This window comes from Apiospora aurea (genome assembly GCF_038362705.1).
Source record: "Apiospora aurea strain CBS 24483 chromosome Unknown utg000007l_segment0_segment0, whole genome shotgun sequence".
Classification (NCBI taxonomy): Eukaryota; Fungi; Ascomycota; class Sordariomycetes; order Amphisphaeriales; family Apiosporaceae; genus Apiospora; species Apiospora aurea.
Window position 1 is genome coordinate 1266154 of NW_027117394.1, and position 17110 is coordinate 1283263.

The window sequence follows — 17110 nt, forward strand, 5'->3', positions numbered from 1 at the left end:
TTGCGATAACTTTCGCCGTATCTTTTTTATAGTAAGCGCCGCTAAATCGCGACGAGTTCGCAGCGGATTAAGTGTTAACTGTTTTACTAGCTGCTCTTGTTTTTCCTCGAAGTTTTTACAGTATAAAATTAGGTGTTCAGCTGTCTCCCGTCCTTTACCGCAGTTATATAGCGGCGTCGGAACGTCTGGAACCCGACAGGTAAACAGGAACGACTTAAGCCCTATTCTTTCAGTACGTGTTTATATTAAAACCGATGTTTCGTGTTTAAGTATATCGTCGTAACGACGGCACGCTCTCTAGTTTAGTAGCGACTCTATAGCTAGTTCGCGGCGGCCTCGCGTCGGAGTAACGGTATAAAATTATTTTTGTTCCCATTTTTTTTTAAGCGCTTATTCGACCGTTTAACTATTTAGTTATTGTCTGGTTAACGTTAATTAAGCGTCGCTTAGTTATAAAGTCGTAGGGGTTTCGCTAATAGCCCCTTAGGGTTTCTTTTGTCTCCTTTTCCTTGCGCTACGTTTTTTATTAATAATCTCTGCCGTTTTTATATAGGCGCCGCGTAGAAGTTATAGTTTCCCGGTAGTTTTTGTGCGTATTTCGAAGCTAGCTGCCTTCGTATTTAGATAAAGGTTAAGGGGGAACTGCCGCTTTAGTTTCTAAGTAGTATTAAAGGGTCGCCTTATATGCCCTTATTATAGTCCGGAGATAGGAGTTCTGGACTATTATAAAGCTAAAGGCTGGCTTTTTTCGGTATCGCCTACTTTATGTTAAACCGATGTTTTATACGCGAGTACGTTACGTATTACTTTTGTATAAAACTCTTTTACCCTTCGTACCGAATATCCCTAAACTAACGCTGCGAGCCTAGTAAGAGTTAATATTTAAGTTACTATTTTCGCTTTAATTTTTAAGATATAGTCTTTCTATTATAGTTTCCGATAAAGCTAAACGCCGAGGAATCTCGTAAAGGTTACCGGCGTTATAACAGCGTCTCCGAGGCGTACCTATAGCGTATAAGCTTTTCGCGCTTTAATAAAATAAATAAGCTCGCTTTTTTTAAGTTCGAACTTTATTCCTTTTATGCGTGCCCAGCGGCTATAAGTCTCCCAGGCTTTTTTTAGGTTTCGGCAATTCGTAACGTAGTCTAGCCTTACGGTAATAAAATTCGTATCATCCGCGAATCTAATAATAATAAGCTACTTGTGCGCTTTTAGCTCCTCGTATAATATAACAATATAAAAAATAAAGAGGATCGGTAATAACGGGGAGCTTTATGGAATACTAACGCGGAGCTAAATTTTTCTTAACGACTTGCCGTCGAAATAAAGGTAGACCGATCTGTCCATAATAAAACTCTTGACTTATTAGTAAACCTAATCCGGCAATCCCTTTTCGCGGAGTATAGCAATTAGTTTTTTATAGTTAACTGTATCGAAAACGCCTTTAATATCAAGCTAGAAAAAGAAAGCGACGCCTTTTTATTACCACGTTATACGAATAACGTCGGTAATTAGTCGAATAGTTAGCTCAATAAACCGCTACGTTCGGTTCCTTATCTAGCTTTTAAGTAAAAGCGAGTACTCCTCGGCTATTCCGGTAATTCGCCGGTTTATAGCTATCTTTATTACCTTCCCGACCGTATTAAGTAATAAAATAAGTCTCTATTTACTAGGTGTCTACTTTTCGGTTACTATTTTATTTAGCTTTGGGATCACGATAACCTTTACTGTACGAAAACGTTTAGGGAAGTAGGTAAGCCGGAAGCTCGCTGTCGTTAAGCCGGCTAACGTCCGGAAAAGGGGTTCTCTATACGCTTTAAGGAAACTAGGAGGTAAAAGGTTTTCCCCTGGAGCCTTTTAGGGTCCCGTTTATTTAATAATATCTCTTATTTCTTTAACCGTTACCTCTGCCTCGATAGGGGTAAAGCTAGGGGCGTAGTTCGGTACGGTATTTAAGTTCGTAAGGTCGGCTTTTAGGTTAAAGAAAAACCTCTCCGAAAAAAGCGTAGCTTTCTCGTCGTGGCTTCGCGCCTCGTTAGCAGCTCTTTCGCTACGTTATAATTTTGGGATTCCCGCTGTTTGTGGTGGCGTCCAGCTCCGTAGTCGGGCTTATCGTTCAAGCGACTAAAGTATTTTAGAATCGTAGGAGGCAGCGGCGATTATATGGCGTCAGCTTTTCGTTTTCGCTATTTAAACGATTTTCTCCAGGTCCGTTTTTAACTCGGTGTATTAGTTTTAAGTGTATTACGAGGGTACCGCGAGATAGGCTCGGTATTATTATTTCGTTATAGTTTACGCTTTTTAAACCTCCGATAACTATTAAAGCGTACTTTTATTAGTATAAGGGGTCTTTTTTAGGGCTATTATATCGGTAATTTTTTGTAAGTCGCCTATAAGGTTATTAATAGCTTAATCTAGCTTTTCCGGGCTTATTAGCTCGGCGATATTGATTAAACGTGCTCCGGTTTCCGCCCGTGCCAGCCCTTTATTTAATATCGTCTAGTTTTATCCCTTTACTTTCGTTTTATTACTTCGTAGCGAGTTAACTTTTAGTTCAACGCGGACGACCTGTGCCCTATGGTCAGAACTTTCTAAGCTAAGGTCTCCTTTATATAAGATTATCGTTCCTCGTGTTACCTAGGCTAGGTTTAACGTGGAATTTCTTTATCCGTGGCGTTGTCTCGTGATTTTTTTATATGGCGTGGCTAGCTCTAAGTTCTATTGGTCCGTAAAGGCAAGAAGGTTGTCTACTCCGTACGATTTTTTGCTATGTACGTTCTAGAGCGGATGGTGTGTATTAAAATTTTCGACGAGTAAGTGTCGCCCGGGGTATAAAGTCGCATCGAAGTCGCTTAGGGGGCTCCGCTATCGAGAAGTTTTTTAAATTAGTGAATATATAAACTATATAGTAAAGCGGCTATTTTTTCCCCTCGGTATCGTAACGGCAGCTTAATCGGGGCCTGCTTTAATCTTTAACTTAGCGATATCGAGGCGTTTATATATATAAATAGCTGCTCGGCCTTCGCCGTAGATTACTCGATACTTAGCTGTCTTTAGGCAGTACGCGGTTTACGTGCGGGGGTTCGTTTATACTTTTTATAATACTAATATATTATACTCCTTTTAGTTAATTAAAATAAGTGCCGTTATTGCCTTTAATACTGCGACGTTTTAATATATTATTCGTAAACTTATAATTATAAGACTATAATAGTGTCCTGCGCTAGTAAGAGAGCGACGGTGCCGCGCCGGCTTTACGAGCGTGTCTCTTTACCTTAGTTATTCGTTGTCGAATCGAATCGCGGGCGGCCTTTTTTCCGCGAAATTACTGTATACCTTTTTTATCGCTGGTAAGGAGCGTTGTCGGTAGTAATAAACGCCCTATTCCTACCGAGCTGTCGCCGGTGCTACGGACTTCGAACTGGCGAGGCCGGTAAGCATAAGCTTCTTTTACGCGTTTTTTTTATTAAATCGCTACGGGGTAGCCGCAATCCCACGCCGTGTATTCCCTGCCGTAATTAATACAACGTTTCTTGCCTCGTGGTCCTCTTTAGGGGTACTCTTAGTTTCCTTTAGGGTGTGCTGCTATAAAGCAGTAGCTATATCGCTACTGCTTTTAATAATATTTAGCTACGTAGCCGTAGCCGTAACAACGGTAGCACTATTAAATACGGAGGCTGGCGTTATACGGTTCGTAGTCGAAAATTTCGGAATCCTATATTAAGCCGTTATCGCACAAGTTTTTCGTAATTTAAACGAAGCTCGTATACAAAATAAAGGAGGCGTAACGTGCTTCGGGATTTTTCGGCAGGCTACGCTTATATTTCGAGATCTTTCTCGGGTTATATTTATTTACGAGTAAGCTACGTAATAACGCGGCTTCGTTATAGGTATCCCGTAGCTTTTTTACTGGGACCCTTTTCGCGATAACTGCGAGTTTTTTGTAAATAAGTTACGCGTTAGTCCCGAAAGCGTTTAAAACTTATCCATTATTTTCTACATATTTTTTCGCCTCGTTTTTAAAAGTAAAAATAATATCGCCGCTAAGTAATTTCCTCGCTACGATAGCCTCGCTATACCCGATTACCGTATTAACGCTCTATATAATATTTACTAGCCTCCTTTTTTAAATATCGTTAGATTAATTTACGTTTTTAATTACTATTTCGCGGTTTCGGCGAGCTGGGACGATAACTTTCGGTTACCAAGTAGTAAGATCGCTATTACGCGGCGTAAATATAACTTAAGCCCAGGACTTAGTTTATATAACTTTAGGATCCTGCGTAACTTAAACGATAACTTCTCCGACTATTTTTCGTAATTCCCCGCGGGTTATTAGCGCGTTATCGTTATCGTCGAGGTACGGTCGTAATTCGGTCGCTTCGATACGAAGTTCCCTAATTACTTAAAAAATCTCTTTTACACTTACTACTAAAGGCTACTAAATTGGCGATTAGTTTTTTTAAATACTTTAATCCTTTTTCGATACCTCTTCTCGAGCTATTTTCGCTGCTAGGACGCGTTTAAAGCGTTTAAAGTCCTTAGTTATACGCCGCGACGTTGCTTCGCGGGTGGTGCTGGCTCTACGCGAGTCCGGCGCGACCAGTATTAATAACCATCGGATTATCCATCGGATCATCCATACCGTAGCGCCTTAGCTGCGTCCCCTCGATAAAGGTTCGGCTAGGTCAATTCGACCTCGTAGATTTAAATAATAAAGTTTGTTTTCGATTATTCGATGGTTCGACCGAGTTCTGCGTATCTATTAATCGTGGCCGATTATTATAATACCCTCCCTTATCGTTATCGCAGTTCCTACTTTATCGGCGTTAAATCTAAATCGAGGGGGTATGCTCCTTAAAAGTATTATTAATACGTTAAAAATTTATAGTATATAAAAGAATAGAATTTAAATAAGGGTGGCGCTTAAGAAATTTATTAATCCAGCGTTTTTTTAGTATATAATAACTTTTATTAGCTTTAAGTATACGTTAAATAAATATCTTAAGGTAAATATACGGTAATACGATACTTAATAAAACTTATATAAGAGCTTAAAACGTAATTCGAGAATCCTTTATCGGAGTTAGCACTTAAAGCGACTTATTTTTATCTTTTCGAGTTAACCGGCTTTTTATCCGAGCCTTTAGAATCGTGCGATTAACCCGGTGCTTTAAGGCGGCTATACTAATACGCGCGCTGCGAGAGACGTCCTAAATCACACGATTAAGGTTTAACTCGCTCACTATAGCGTTAAGTATAAAAAAAAAGAAAACGAAGAGAAAGAAGTAATTTAATTAAAAGTGCGACAAAAACTAACTTATATACAGTTATAGAAAAAAGGTGGTATTAATTAGGGATGGTGTTTTTGCCTATGTCCGTTGGGGGGTGTAAGCGTAGGGGGGTGCATCGACTTACGCATATCCATTGGGCGTTTACCGACGTCAATGAGGACCTCTCTATTGGCATCAACGACACGTACAAGCAGTTCGCCGACTTTCTAGCTTTGGGTTCGGGCACGAAGCGCATCATCTCGTTTGGAGGCTGGGGGGTGTCGACGAGCCCGGCTACGTACAACTTACTGCGACGAGCGACCCAGCCTGACAACCGTGAGGCTTTTACTGATGCCGTCGTCGCTCTTGCCACTAGACACGGGTTGGATGGAGTGGATATTGATTAGGAGTATCCAGGCGTATGTCGTTCTTTGAGACCATTCCTTCTCTTGCTAATATTGTATCATCAGGCCCCCGACATTCCTGGTATCCCACCCGGACTAAAAAGTGATGGACCGAACTACCTCGCAACACTGAAGGTGTTGCGAGACAAGCTGCCGGAGGGAAAATCGTTGTCCATCGCGGCTCCTGCCTCGTACTGGTACCTCAAGGCTTTCCCAATCGCCGACATGGCTCAGATTGTGGACTACATTGTTTACATGACATATGACCTCCACGGTAGGTTCGGCTTAAAACGTGGTAAAGCCTATAGCAGCTAATTGTGCCATGTGCTATTTTGATAGGGCAATGGGACTATAACAATAAATGGTCCGAGGATGGGTGCCCAGCTGGCAACTGCCTGCGGAGCCATGGTAAGGAACTGCATCGTAACCATGTATTGTGTTCATTGTTGTCGACTGATCAGGCCAACATCACATGCAGTCAACCTCACAGAAACCAAACTAGCGCTTGCTATGAGTAAGTTCTCTATGCCGACCCCGTACGCACACCCAACTAATCCCCTACGGCCAGTCACGAAGGCAAATGCTCCGAGCTACAAGATAGTGGTTGGCGTCTCCAGCTACGGCCGCTCGTTCAAGATGACGAACCCAAATTGCAGCGGCCCAATGTGCACCTTTACTGGCCCCGACTCAGCTGCGAAGCCAGGGATTTGCACCGGCACGGCGGGATACATATCAAACGCAGAAATCAACCGTATCATACGCAACGGTGGCGATATAAAGTCGTGGTTCGACAGTGAAACAATGACAGACTATCTTGTCTACGAGGGTGAGACTTCGTCCTTGCCCGAGCCATGAGCCAGTTGGCTGACCCTCACCATTTCTCAATTAATTTAGGGACGGAATGGGTGGCATACATGTCATCAAGCACCAAGACTGCACGCCTGGCTCGATGGACTGAGCTCAACTTTGCTGGAACAGTAGATTGGGCTGTCGATCTCCAGGAGTTTGACCAAGACTCGGGCTGTCCATTGGGGACGTGTGATGAGCCAGGCCTTCTATATGCCGCCCCCGACATCTTTACTCAGAAAAGCCCGCAAGTCTCTTGTGTGCCCCCATGCGATATCATCTGGGCTCCCTATCCAGTCCCGCAGACCACAACTATCACTCTTCCCCTTTACACCACATCCCTCGAGGTCGCCTGGGCAGAAACAATCACCACAACGGACAACAAGGGCCGTACAGGCACTGCAGAGTCTCTGCAGCGCACCGTCCAAACGACGACTTTGACTATCCCACCTGTCGTGACCACTGAAATCCCCTTCTGGAAGCAGCATGTTGCCAACGAATCCAACGCGACGGTATTGTGGCTCACTCCAAGTATCTTGCCATCCCCTTTCACCGTCGTTAACGATCCAAACCCCAAGCGCAAGTCTTCTGTTTCTCATCCTCGTGTTACCCGTACAATAACGCCGCCGCCCTGGCCGTACTCCTTTTCAATTCCCACTCCCGGGCCACCGCCAACCACGACACCCGTGCTGGACAAAATCCCCAAATCTGTCACGATTCACAAAACCGGGCCACCTGGTCCGAAATGCACGGCCCGTTGCGGACACAAATGCACCTCGTTTTGTGACGGACCGTGTTTGTTCTGCCCCCCAAACGGGCAGTGGCCGTCATCAGATTTTATCGACCCCACTGATCCTAATCCGCCACCCTTCCCGCCGCGACCCGCTAAGCCTCCTCCAGGCGGCGAAGACGAGCTCTGTCAGCCCGACGTAAAGACAGACTTGGGTCTCTGTCCCAATGGAAATATCCCTGTCTTTGACCCGGTCTCGCTGCGTGTGCGGTGTGATCTATCTTCCGATGAGGCGCACTCGTATATGACAGGATGCCAGGCCGCTATAGACGATAATTTGGAACGTTCCAAGGCCGAGGCAGAGCTCTCTTCTGAATGCTGTCCTGCTCATGTCCGCCGAAGGTTCGGGTTGCTGGAAAGTGTCCAGGCACGAGCAAATCCCGGATGCCCCGCTCCCAACCAGCCGGCGCCGGCGCCGGCAACGTTTACCTGCGACTTCGCCAGGTGGCCCAACGTGTGTGCCAACGCGCGCTCGGCCATCTCCTCTCGTAACAAGCCTCAGATCCTGACCTATTCAGGCAACTCCAACCTTCACCCAACCGGTCCTTGGTACCAAGGGAAATGGCAGTCGGGTAGCAATCCTGGCAAGAGTCGCAATGAGAACAAGCACACGGTCGACAAGTTTGATGGATGGGGCCTCATTGACTGCCAAGTCGAGGAGTACCCCTGGGGCTCGGCCAATCCCAACCGTCGGCCTGACATTGCAAAATGGGACGAGCAATCTGTACTGCGTTTGATTCCTGGTGATGAGAACCGCGATCACGGCCATGCGCTTTCCAACTTCTATCGTGAAGCCGGCGGTGGAGGCCGTAATGGGCACAGGAATGCTATAGGCCTGCAATTCAAGGTCGAGTTCACCAACGGACCGACGGGCACTTCGGACGATGACTACTTCCTAGGCCGCGACCGGTCCAAGAATATCTGTGCGGACCCGTACGGTAACGCCTTCCTACTTGTCAACTCGGCCAATGTGAACCCTGGCGAGCGCTCCTATGACCCTTGGTGGGACAATAAACTGTTCGAAAAGACCATCGGCTACGAGACGGACAACCATGGCCAAGTCACATCAACTCAAACGACCATGACCAACAGCGCATACTGTCAGTATCCCTCACCAGGAAAGAAGATTTGGAATGGCCATGAATGGGCTCCGCATGGCTTGTCTGGCCACTTTAACCGTATGAAGAAGGACGACGACTTTAACTGGTACCTGTGTGACAACTACCCGGGGTATGCGGGCCCAGCCATGGTACCTGGAAAGAAGCGGAGACGAGGGCGCCAAGTCGCGGAAGAGCCGTCGGCTGGAAACATGCCTGTCCCCGAAGAGGCTTCCGAAGAGATAGGTATGATGCCTGATACGGAGTCTGGACGCAGGTACGCCAACTACGCTCACGGATCAGGCCAGACGGACCAGCTTCCGGGCATCGGCGTCAGAAACACGCAGAGCAACATGACCCGGTTTGCCCGCCAGGTCAGCGGCGGAAGTTTCCTCGACCCTAGCGCATTCCTGTACCTGGGTTGCGACGGAAGCGACGGCGATTCGTGCTTCTATCTGGGCGACGCTTGCTCTAGCGCGCCTGGAAATGCCGGCCGGGGCGACAGTGATAACTGGGACACACCAGATCCGCCAGCTCCACCACCGCCGCCACCGCCGCCCACGGGGCCCCCTCCACCGCCGTCGACGCCCGAGGCCCTGTGTGATCGCTCGGATGACAATGGACTCGCGATGCGGCTTCACATCTACAATATACGCAACTGGGCAGACAAGGACGGCGGGAAGCAGCTGCACAAAGAGGAGAAAGGATGCGGGGCGCTGACCTTCTGGGAATGGATGGATGCAAACAGCAAGAATGGCGCCTCAGTTTGGTTTGATTTACCGTACTTCATCAAGTCGGGCTGTGTGGAAAGGGCGATCAAAAGCGCCGGAGGGCCAGATCTCAAGTGTAAGAAAATTGACTGAACAGCTGACGGTACGTAACATCAAATACAACATGTTTTGTGGCTGAGCATACGTTGCGTTCCAGTCTGCGGGTAATGCTTAGCTACAAGAGCTATGTTCGAGTTCGAAGCTGGACGGTGACAGGCTGTGTTGTCGACTGATGGGACTGACGAGGAGGAACTGTGGGGGCAAGCTCTGGAGTGCTCCAGCCACTCCCGTAACCCCTATATGCACGGCCAATCAACGTTTTGAACGGAACAGTATCAATTAGTTGATCGTTTATATTATGAAGTAGCTACATTGAATGCTATGAGTCGCGTACTTATGTAGTTCCCTTTCCCGACATGGTGCAAAACCACCAATCACGGTAAGAAATAGGGGGAAAGGCATACATATCCTCAAACGGTCCAAGTGAATGACACAAGAGTGCCACTGGCTCGAGAGTCAAAGTCTAGTAAGTAAACCAACCCTAACCTCTACTGGTCTCCCGAGACTTGTAATGGAGTGACAGCATCGAAAGGTTTCCTCGGGTTCATAGGCAGAGCGTCTTTCGCCGTATGCTATACTATCCGGCCGGGTGATGTTGAGAAGCAACGAGACCCTAGGTTGGACGTCGAAAGCAGTTTGCGCTCTTCAATGTCTCGACTAATCTTTGATGTTCCTGCGTTATCACTGCAGCAGTACTTGAGAACATAAGAATTAACCAAGAGAATAGTTGTAGTAATATATGGTTACCGAAAAAATGTTACGGATTCGCTGGCATTAGAACATCTAATTTTGTCCGGCCCCAGCACCGCTTGGGGATCACTAAAAGGGGACCAGGAAGTAATATACAGAAGTGATGGTACAGACACACACACACACCAACGCCGGTTCGCCGCAGTCTCGTTCTCTTGTTATTCGTGTAGCTCAATTCCCGTCTATTCGTTCTTTTAACCCGCAATCAGGACCCATAATCTGTGGAACGAAAGTTAGTATATCGCCCTTAGTAGGAGAACAGGGGGAAATGGAAGACTTACAGGAAAAATATCATCAGCACGCCGAACATCTTGGCGATCAGCCATCGGTTGCTGGAGACTCTCGACCAGTACTTCAGCAGCTCCTTTTGCGCACCTTGGACGTTGTCCACCACGTCTTCGGTGTTGGCGTCTATGCGTTGGATCTGCTCACTCTGCTCCGACACCATCTGGGCTAGTTGGCCAAAGATGGAGCCCAGCTCGCCGATGGTCCGTTCGATCGCCTCGATCGCCTCGCCTCTTTGCGCGATGTACGTGTTTTGTGGTTGCGCCTCCTCCATCATCAGGAGCTGCTGGTCGCCGACGGGGTTCAGAGACAGCGTGTCGCCGCCCGGCGACGGGGTGCCCTACTCGGCGTGCCGTAAAGCGGCGAGGCGGATTGTTGTATCGCCGGCTGGGCGTGCTGAGCCACCGAAGAGACGAAGTTCTCCGTCCGCGACCGCGAGGCCTGGATGTTCTTGGTGCGGACCTCGAGGACCTCCTTGAAGTTGGCCGAGACGTCGGTCAGCTTGCCCTGCAGCATGAAGACGACGTTCTTGTTGTGCTCGCCGACCTGGTCGCCGCCGGAGCGGGCGGTCGGGTGCTGCTGGCGCGTCAGGTCCTGGAGCCCGTGGATCTGCTGGTTGAGCGAGGAGAGGTCCTGCTTGATGATGAAGGTGAGCTCGTTGATCTCGACGGGCCGGTCGTCGAAGAGCGTCTTGCGCTTCGCCAGCTGCGCCAGCTTCTCGAGCTTGCCCATGGTGCCCGCGATGCCGCGGCCGATGTCCGCCGCCTTGCGCGCGAACTCGGATCGCCGCGGCCGTTGGCCCGAGGCGTCGCCATTGGCTTCGGCCTTTTGCTGGTCCGTCAGCAGAGATCGCCGCTGCAAGCCGACTTTGGATTGCGCTTGTCGTTTCTGGACTTGGGTCAGGACCGACTTGAACTCGGCGGTCCGGTCTTGGATGGATGCGACAGCCATTTTGTTGGCCGTTGGTCGATGTGTGTCCTCCCAACAAACTTTGGTTCTCTTCCGGCTATTTTCGCTCTGAATATCGAGCTCAACAGAGCGTCGTCCTTGGGCGTCCGGCGCGATTAAAGGATTCCGCAAAGGCGAAGGCCGAGAACTAGGTGTATCGGTTTGGCGAGAGAGTACGGTACAATCTGGAGGAGGGTGATGGTGGACGAGGTTCGGAGTTAGGGAGTATCTCAGGAGCCCGTTGTTGTCGTGGTCGCAGTCGCTGGGCTGAGGAATGGGTTATGACTTAGGACGTGTCGCAGGTCGACGGTTATTACTGGAGGATTGGGGCTATCACGAAAAGAGTCTATGAAGTGAAGTGTCACCTAGACAGGCTGGCAAGCGAAGCGAAATGCGACTGATGGAAGAGTGCTGGGAAACGATGATGGAATTGATGGAGTGTGTGGCATAAGGGTCGTCAACGAATCGCGGTCACTTGAGTGTTCCCAAAGTCAGTGTGGTTGCGCGGCCAGTGCTCCACTGTAATTCTTTCAGTTGGCGGGCTCGGGGCAAAGCTGGGCGCTGATTTGCTTTGGTTCGGCCTGCTTCAGAACCCAAGGGGTTTGGGGAAACGTGTTCGAGACGATCAATCAAAGAAACCCGACCACCACTGACTGACTGGCCACCACAGTGGCTGTGCAAAAGTCGTACAGGGCAAGTGGCTAGAAGACACGAAGAAAAAGGAGACGCTAATTGCCTTCCCCAGATTCGGACTCGACAGTCGTTAGGTTATGTCGCATGCATGGATGCATGTAGAGCGCTTGCTTGTATCCATCATTTACGCACGTTGTCTTAGATCTTGACAGTTCCATCGCACCATGTGTCTACAATACGAGGCGACACCCGAAGTCTCAAAGTTGCAGTTGTAGTCAGAATACTCGAACACTCTGGTGTATACCTCAGGGTCCAGGTTCATGTGTCTGTCTACCTCTAACCTACTTAGCTGGCTGGGAAGTCCCGCAGCTGAAAAGAAAACAATATGCAGGAACAAGCGCCAGATGGTAACGAAGCTAGGGACAAGTTTATATGCTAGCATTGGAGTCCGATGCCAGCAGGAAGCAAGCCAGAGGCTGGCACTCTACCGTCCTCAAATTTCTGGCCTGGTGGAGAGGGTTGTTTCGTCTCCCGCCGTAGCCGAGTTGACCTACCCTCCTACCCGCAGGCCATAATGCAGCACCAGCAGCAGACCAGGACTTGCTGACTGGTGCTACTCGAGTGGATGCCATCGGTCATCGCCCGCCCTGATGCAACAGAGGCAGAACAATCGAAAGAGAGAGGCAAGCAGCAAGAGGAAGAGAGGAGGCTTTGTTTGTGCTACGTAGTATCTGAGCATCGTCATCACAATGGAGAGCAGTTTTCGTCGATCACATGGTCTGTGTGCTGGGGAGTTCACGAGATTTTACCAGGAACGAATGCCAACCTGAAGACGACCGACGTCAGCAAGTATGTGAAGGACTTATGCACTCTAGACAACACTACTGCCTTGTCGGTTGCAATACGAAATGAACCATCTGAAAACTCGGAAGGGTTGGAGGGGGTGCTAGGCCGGACTTCCTCATTACAATTCATCACCTTGGGTTTTGCCGCTTTTCCCCTTGCTGCCCACTGTACTGCACTCCCAACTCCGTACTGCGTCTGTCCCTGCCCTACTAGCCAGCGCTAGCCGGCCTACTGCACTGCGAATCAAACGGCCTTGAACCATAAAGTGTTTATTGGGACAACTCTGCAGTTCAGCCAACAACCCCAGCTACGCGCCTTGTCGCAAGCAGCATTCGTTTTCTGCCACCAGCATTTTCGGCCTCGACTTCTGGTCCATGATTTGATAGCAGTATTTCTTGTATATACTGCCATATTCTCCCTGCACCGCTTGACCGGTCGATTCCGTTGCAGCCCTTTCCTGAAAAGGCCATTGTCATATCTGCCCACTCCAGCATCGCCTCCCCTACACGTCATCCCTTGCCCCCCCGGCGCTGTCTGTCTCTGGTCTGTCTCTCACTCTATTTCGCTCGCAACCCGCAAGGGTGTGCCCTTGAACTGAGCTGCCCGACGACCACGGCCTGGTGACCTTCATCCTACCCAGCCCGCTTTTCAATCATCGCGATACGCTGGTGGACCTACCCATTACATTCCATCGCATCCTGTAAACATTGCCTTAAACCTATTGTAGCCTCCTCGCCTTTCCCGTGCGGTCGCTCTCTCCACCACCCAACACCCTGCGATAGAACCGGTTTGCGACTCGGTCCTAACCGCCCGCCACCTCACAACTCATTCCGTTCGACGGCTCGGCATGTTGTCGCAATAAACCGCGCCCCTGTTTCTGTTAATGGTGAAGAATCGTTACAATGGACGGCACTTATGGCAATGTATACCACCAAGGCCGGACTGCCTCGCCAATGTGAGCACTAACCGGCGTCGAGCCAACCCTTTCGCAAAGTGCATACATAAACTGCAACCTACAGTAGACGGCCGTTGACAGTTGATTTTTTTTATAGGACGCCTGGCACGCCGAGCGCTTACCAGACCAACATCAACCGCACCAAGACGAGGAAATGGGTAGAGGCAAAGGTTCAGAGCTACGATGGCGATGATTGGGGCGACGATTACGACGATGAAGAGCCGGAAGAACCGCCCCCTCCGTCCAAACCGACGGGTCTTCGACAGCCGGGTCAAGGCGCTTCCGAGAGCACACCGGTGACGTCGCCTTATGGTCAGACGCCGACTCCCCATACCATAGGACCCCGCGCCATGCCGATGCCGAGCCACGTTAGAAAGACCTCGACTGGTCTGAGGACACCGAGCGGCGCCCCTAAGCTGCACGTTCAGACACAGCAACATCAGACTGATTTCCCAAATGAGCAACATTACACTTCCAGTTCGGCCGGCACTAGTAGTTTGCCTTCCATCGCCAACTCATTCCCCCAGCCACCGGGCATGCCTCGCCAGAACCCCCCAAACGCGACTTACTCAGCCCGGGCAGAGCAGCCAGGAGCTGTGATGTCTCCTACGGCCCAAGCCCGTGGTCGAGCCACTTCTTCTAGCCAGGCATCTGGTAGTCCGGCAACCTCACGTTTCCCCCGCGCAAGAGCAGCATGAGCCGACAAGATATGCCCGACCCTGCCGATATATCGAGGCCTCGATCAGGTTCCCGGCCTGGCTCAAGCTCGGGCTCGGCTCGGCCGTGGATGGACGAGAGGACAAATTCTCCGGGCCAGGCAGCCAATACGTCGGGGAAGCCATTGCCATTTGTACGGCCGGCGGATATCTATCGTCGCATGGAGGAAGAGAAACAGAGAACGTCTTTGGACTCTAGCAGGCCAAGCATCGACAGTAACGATGGCAATGCCATGCGATCTCCCACCGGTGAACGACGCCGACCAAGTTTCGAGAGGGACGACCCCCTATCCGATGCCTCACGAGGATTGAAGACAACCTTGGCGCCGGTGGCAGAGAGGAGGAGCGAGTACGGAATGGATCGTTTGATGTCTGGCCCGAACAACGATACAGCAGATGCATCTCGTGCTTTGAGCCCCATGGATGGCGCCAAGGGGAATTACATAACCGAAGAACAGTCGCGCCTGAACAAGCTAGAACTTCAGAGTTCGCGGCGTCTATCAGTCAGCCCACAACTGCCGGATCTGACACGCATGTCGGGGTTTGGAGAAGACTTCTTCGGAGCCTCTCACTCTGCCGCACCTACCGAAGAACAGCCCCAGTATTTCCTTGAGGATCCCGATCCAAATACTGGGCCTCGTGGACTTTTCACCACTGAGACCTCTACCTCCGACCAGCCTCACAAGGCTCACAGTCTTATCGGAAGCCCAGCTCTCGCAGCCAGTCGGGACACTAAGGACTCGACAACGCAGCGAGCACCAAACTTCCCCGCAGAAGCCAATACTGCACCAACCTCTGGTGGTTTCGGCGGCACACATAATCAAACGGCTTCAGATACGCCTAAAGCGCCGAGGCCATCGATTCCTGGAGGCTGGGTTTCCGAAACAACAAATATAGGGTCAGAAGCCCCGACGCCAATGGAAACCCCCGATTTTCGAACGAGACAGTTGTCCCCGCCGCAGGAAGAAGTCTCGCCAGTTGCCGAGTCTGCAGAGGATCTGGTGCCAACGACGGCAGTCAAGCAGGCTCAACCTGTCGATACTACCCCCAAGATGACTCCCCAGCATGATGGATTTGGAGGCGCAACGGGCAAACATGATCAGGACGTTGCTGAAGAGGTCGCCCCTACTGGGCCCCCGTCTCATGCTACTCCTATGTCGCTGCCTCCTCTGCAAACCAGTGCTCCTGAAGCTTTATCGGGTATTCAACGAGAAAACACTTCAAACTCGGCGAGTACAACTTCGCAGCCAGAGCCGTCTCCTTCCCAGTTTATTCCAACAGCCCCTCTCAATCCTCGACGCGGCGAGACGGCAGAAGGCGAATTTGCCCCCACCATGCCTCCGCGGAACTTAACAATGAGTTCCATTGAGACAGCTTCGCCCAACGAAAACGACCGGCTAAGAGACGACATCATGAAGTCTTTGAACGCGACTCCAATCCATTCCGCAGGTGCCGGTGGCTTGCTCGGACCAAGCTCTGGATCATTGGATGGTAATGCTCTGACAAGAGAAAGCACGTACTTGTCCGGAGTATACGACGATTATTTAGGTCCCGCAGAGGACAAGTCGTTACAGGAGGCTGGGCAGACAATGAAAGATGCCGACAACAATAATCAGTCGATATATCAGCTGCCGTCGCAGATGAAACCCGAGTCCTCCCCCAACGAACCACAATCAAATACTACTAGAGCGCCAACTTTTAAGCGGCGATTCTCGTGGGAAGGAGGCCCCGAAGAAGTTTCTGTAAGTCCCACTACGGATACCAACGCTCCATTATTTGGTGCAGACACGTCACAGGATCCAGCCAAGTCATCCACCTCTTCGCCATCTGCCCCTACAGCGCCGACTCCGGCAGTACATATCGATGCAGACAATGACGGGACTGTGTCTCATCAAGTCTCCTTGGTCAGCAGCCGTGGCCCTGAGGGACTAGGAATCGCTGGACTTGAGCCGCCATCACCCGTGTCGATCATTTCAAATCGTCGAAAAAGTCTAGCTTCCCCAGGAATGGACAACACCAAGCGTTTGTCGCTCGCTGATGAGAAGTCGCTTATGGAAGAGGCATCGCAACCCCCGAGTCCACCGCATGCTCAGCATCCTGCCCTTTCCCAGACACCAGCGGCTGAAGGGCCAATGGACGATGACACAGCTGCGCCGCCGGCTGCCTCGGGTCCAACGTCCCTCAATCAACCCAAGATAATGGCTTGGAGGGAGATACTCAGCCTACCGACGCTTCCCATGCGAGCAGAGAAGTTTGAAGAGGCAAGGGTGCAGTACGCAGAGATGGATTCTGGCCTGTCAAATTGGTTGCTGCATATGCAGGAGCAAGCAAACGGGGCAAATGCGGCAGGGTCCGAGACGGACCTTACGCTGGCAGGTTTGTCGGGCCCAGGGCAAAGCCCGACTTCAGCGGGCGGACCGGCATCCGCGCAGCAACCGTATTACCAGCAGTACCTCAACGCGAGCAACCCCAACGTTACGTCCGGTTCGCAGCAAGGCCTAGGCCGACAGCCGAGCGGGTCCATTGGACAACAATTCGGCGCATCGCACAACCAAGTAGGGACCAAGGGCAAGGAGCTACTCCAAGCAGCAGCCGGCTTTGCCAACAAAGGGACCAGAACGGGTATCAAGTCAGGGATGAAATTGTTCAACAAGGGCAAGAGCAGATTTCGAGCGGGGACTACTGGCGGTGGTGATAAGGTATTTCAATGATTGTTTCTTCTTTTCATATGGAAATC

General features: G+C 50.2%; 4 protein-coding genes across 4 annotated transcripts; 3 read left to right on the plus strand and 1 right to left on the minus strand.

Moving 5' to 3' along the window:
- Positions 1 to 6313: 6313 nt before the first annotated feature.
- On the plus strand, positions 6314 to 9273 carry PG986_010664 (class V chitinase; the record flags this gene model as incomplete). The annotated part of the gene is made up of 2 exons (XM_066846886.1): positions 6314 to 6503; positions 6572 to 9273. The coding sequence occupies 2 exons, from the start codon at positions 6314 to 6316 to the stop codon at positions 9271 to 9273; spliced, it is 2892 nt and encodes a 963-aa protein (XP_066696377.1).
- A 911-nt stretch (positions 9274 to 10184) lies between these two features.
- Positions 10185 to 11226, minus strand: PG986_010665 (SNARE domain-containing protein; the record flags this gene model as incomplete). The annotated part of the gene is made up of 3 exons (XM_066846887.1): positions 10185 to 10209; positions 10272 to 10615; positions 10681 to 11226. 3 exons carry the CDS (start codon positions 11224 to 11226, stop codon positions 10185 to 10187), a joined length of 915 nt encoding a protein of 304 aa, XP_066696378.1.
- Positions 11227 to 13604: 2378 nt separating this feature from the next.
- PG986_010666 (uncharacterized protein) lies at positions 13605 to 14355 on the plus strand (the record flags this gene model as incomplete). Its single annotated transcript, XM_066846888.1, has 2 exons — positions 13605 to 13657; positions 13755 to 14355. 2 exons carry the CDS (start codon positions 13605 to 13607, stop codon positions 14353 to 14355), a joined length of 654 nt encoding a protein of 217 aa, XP_066696379.1.
- Positions 14356 to 14606: 251 nt separating this feature from the next.
- PG986_010667 (uncharacterized protein) lies at positions 14607 to 17084 on the plus strand (the record flags this gene model as incomplete). The annotated part of the gene is made up of 1 exon (XM_066846889.1): positions 14607 to 17084. One exon carries the CDS (start codon positions 14607 to 14609, stop codon positions 17082 to 17084), a length of 2478 nt encoding a protein of 825 aa, XP_066696380.1.
- Positions 17085 to 17110: the final 26 nt, after the last annotated feature.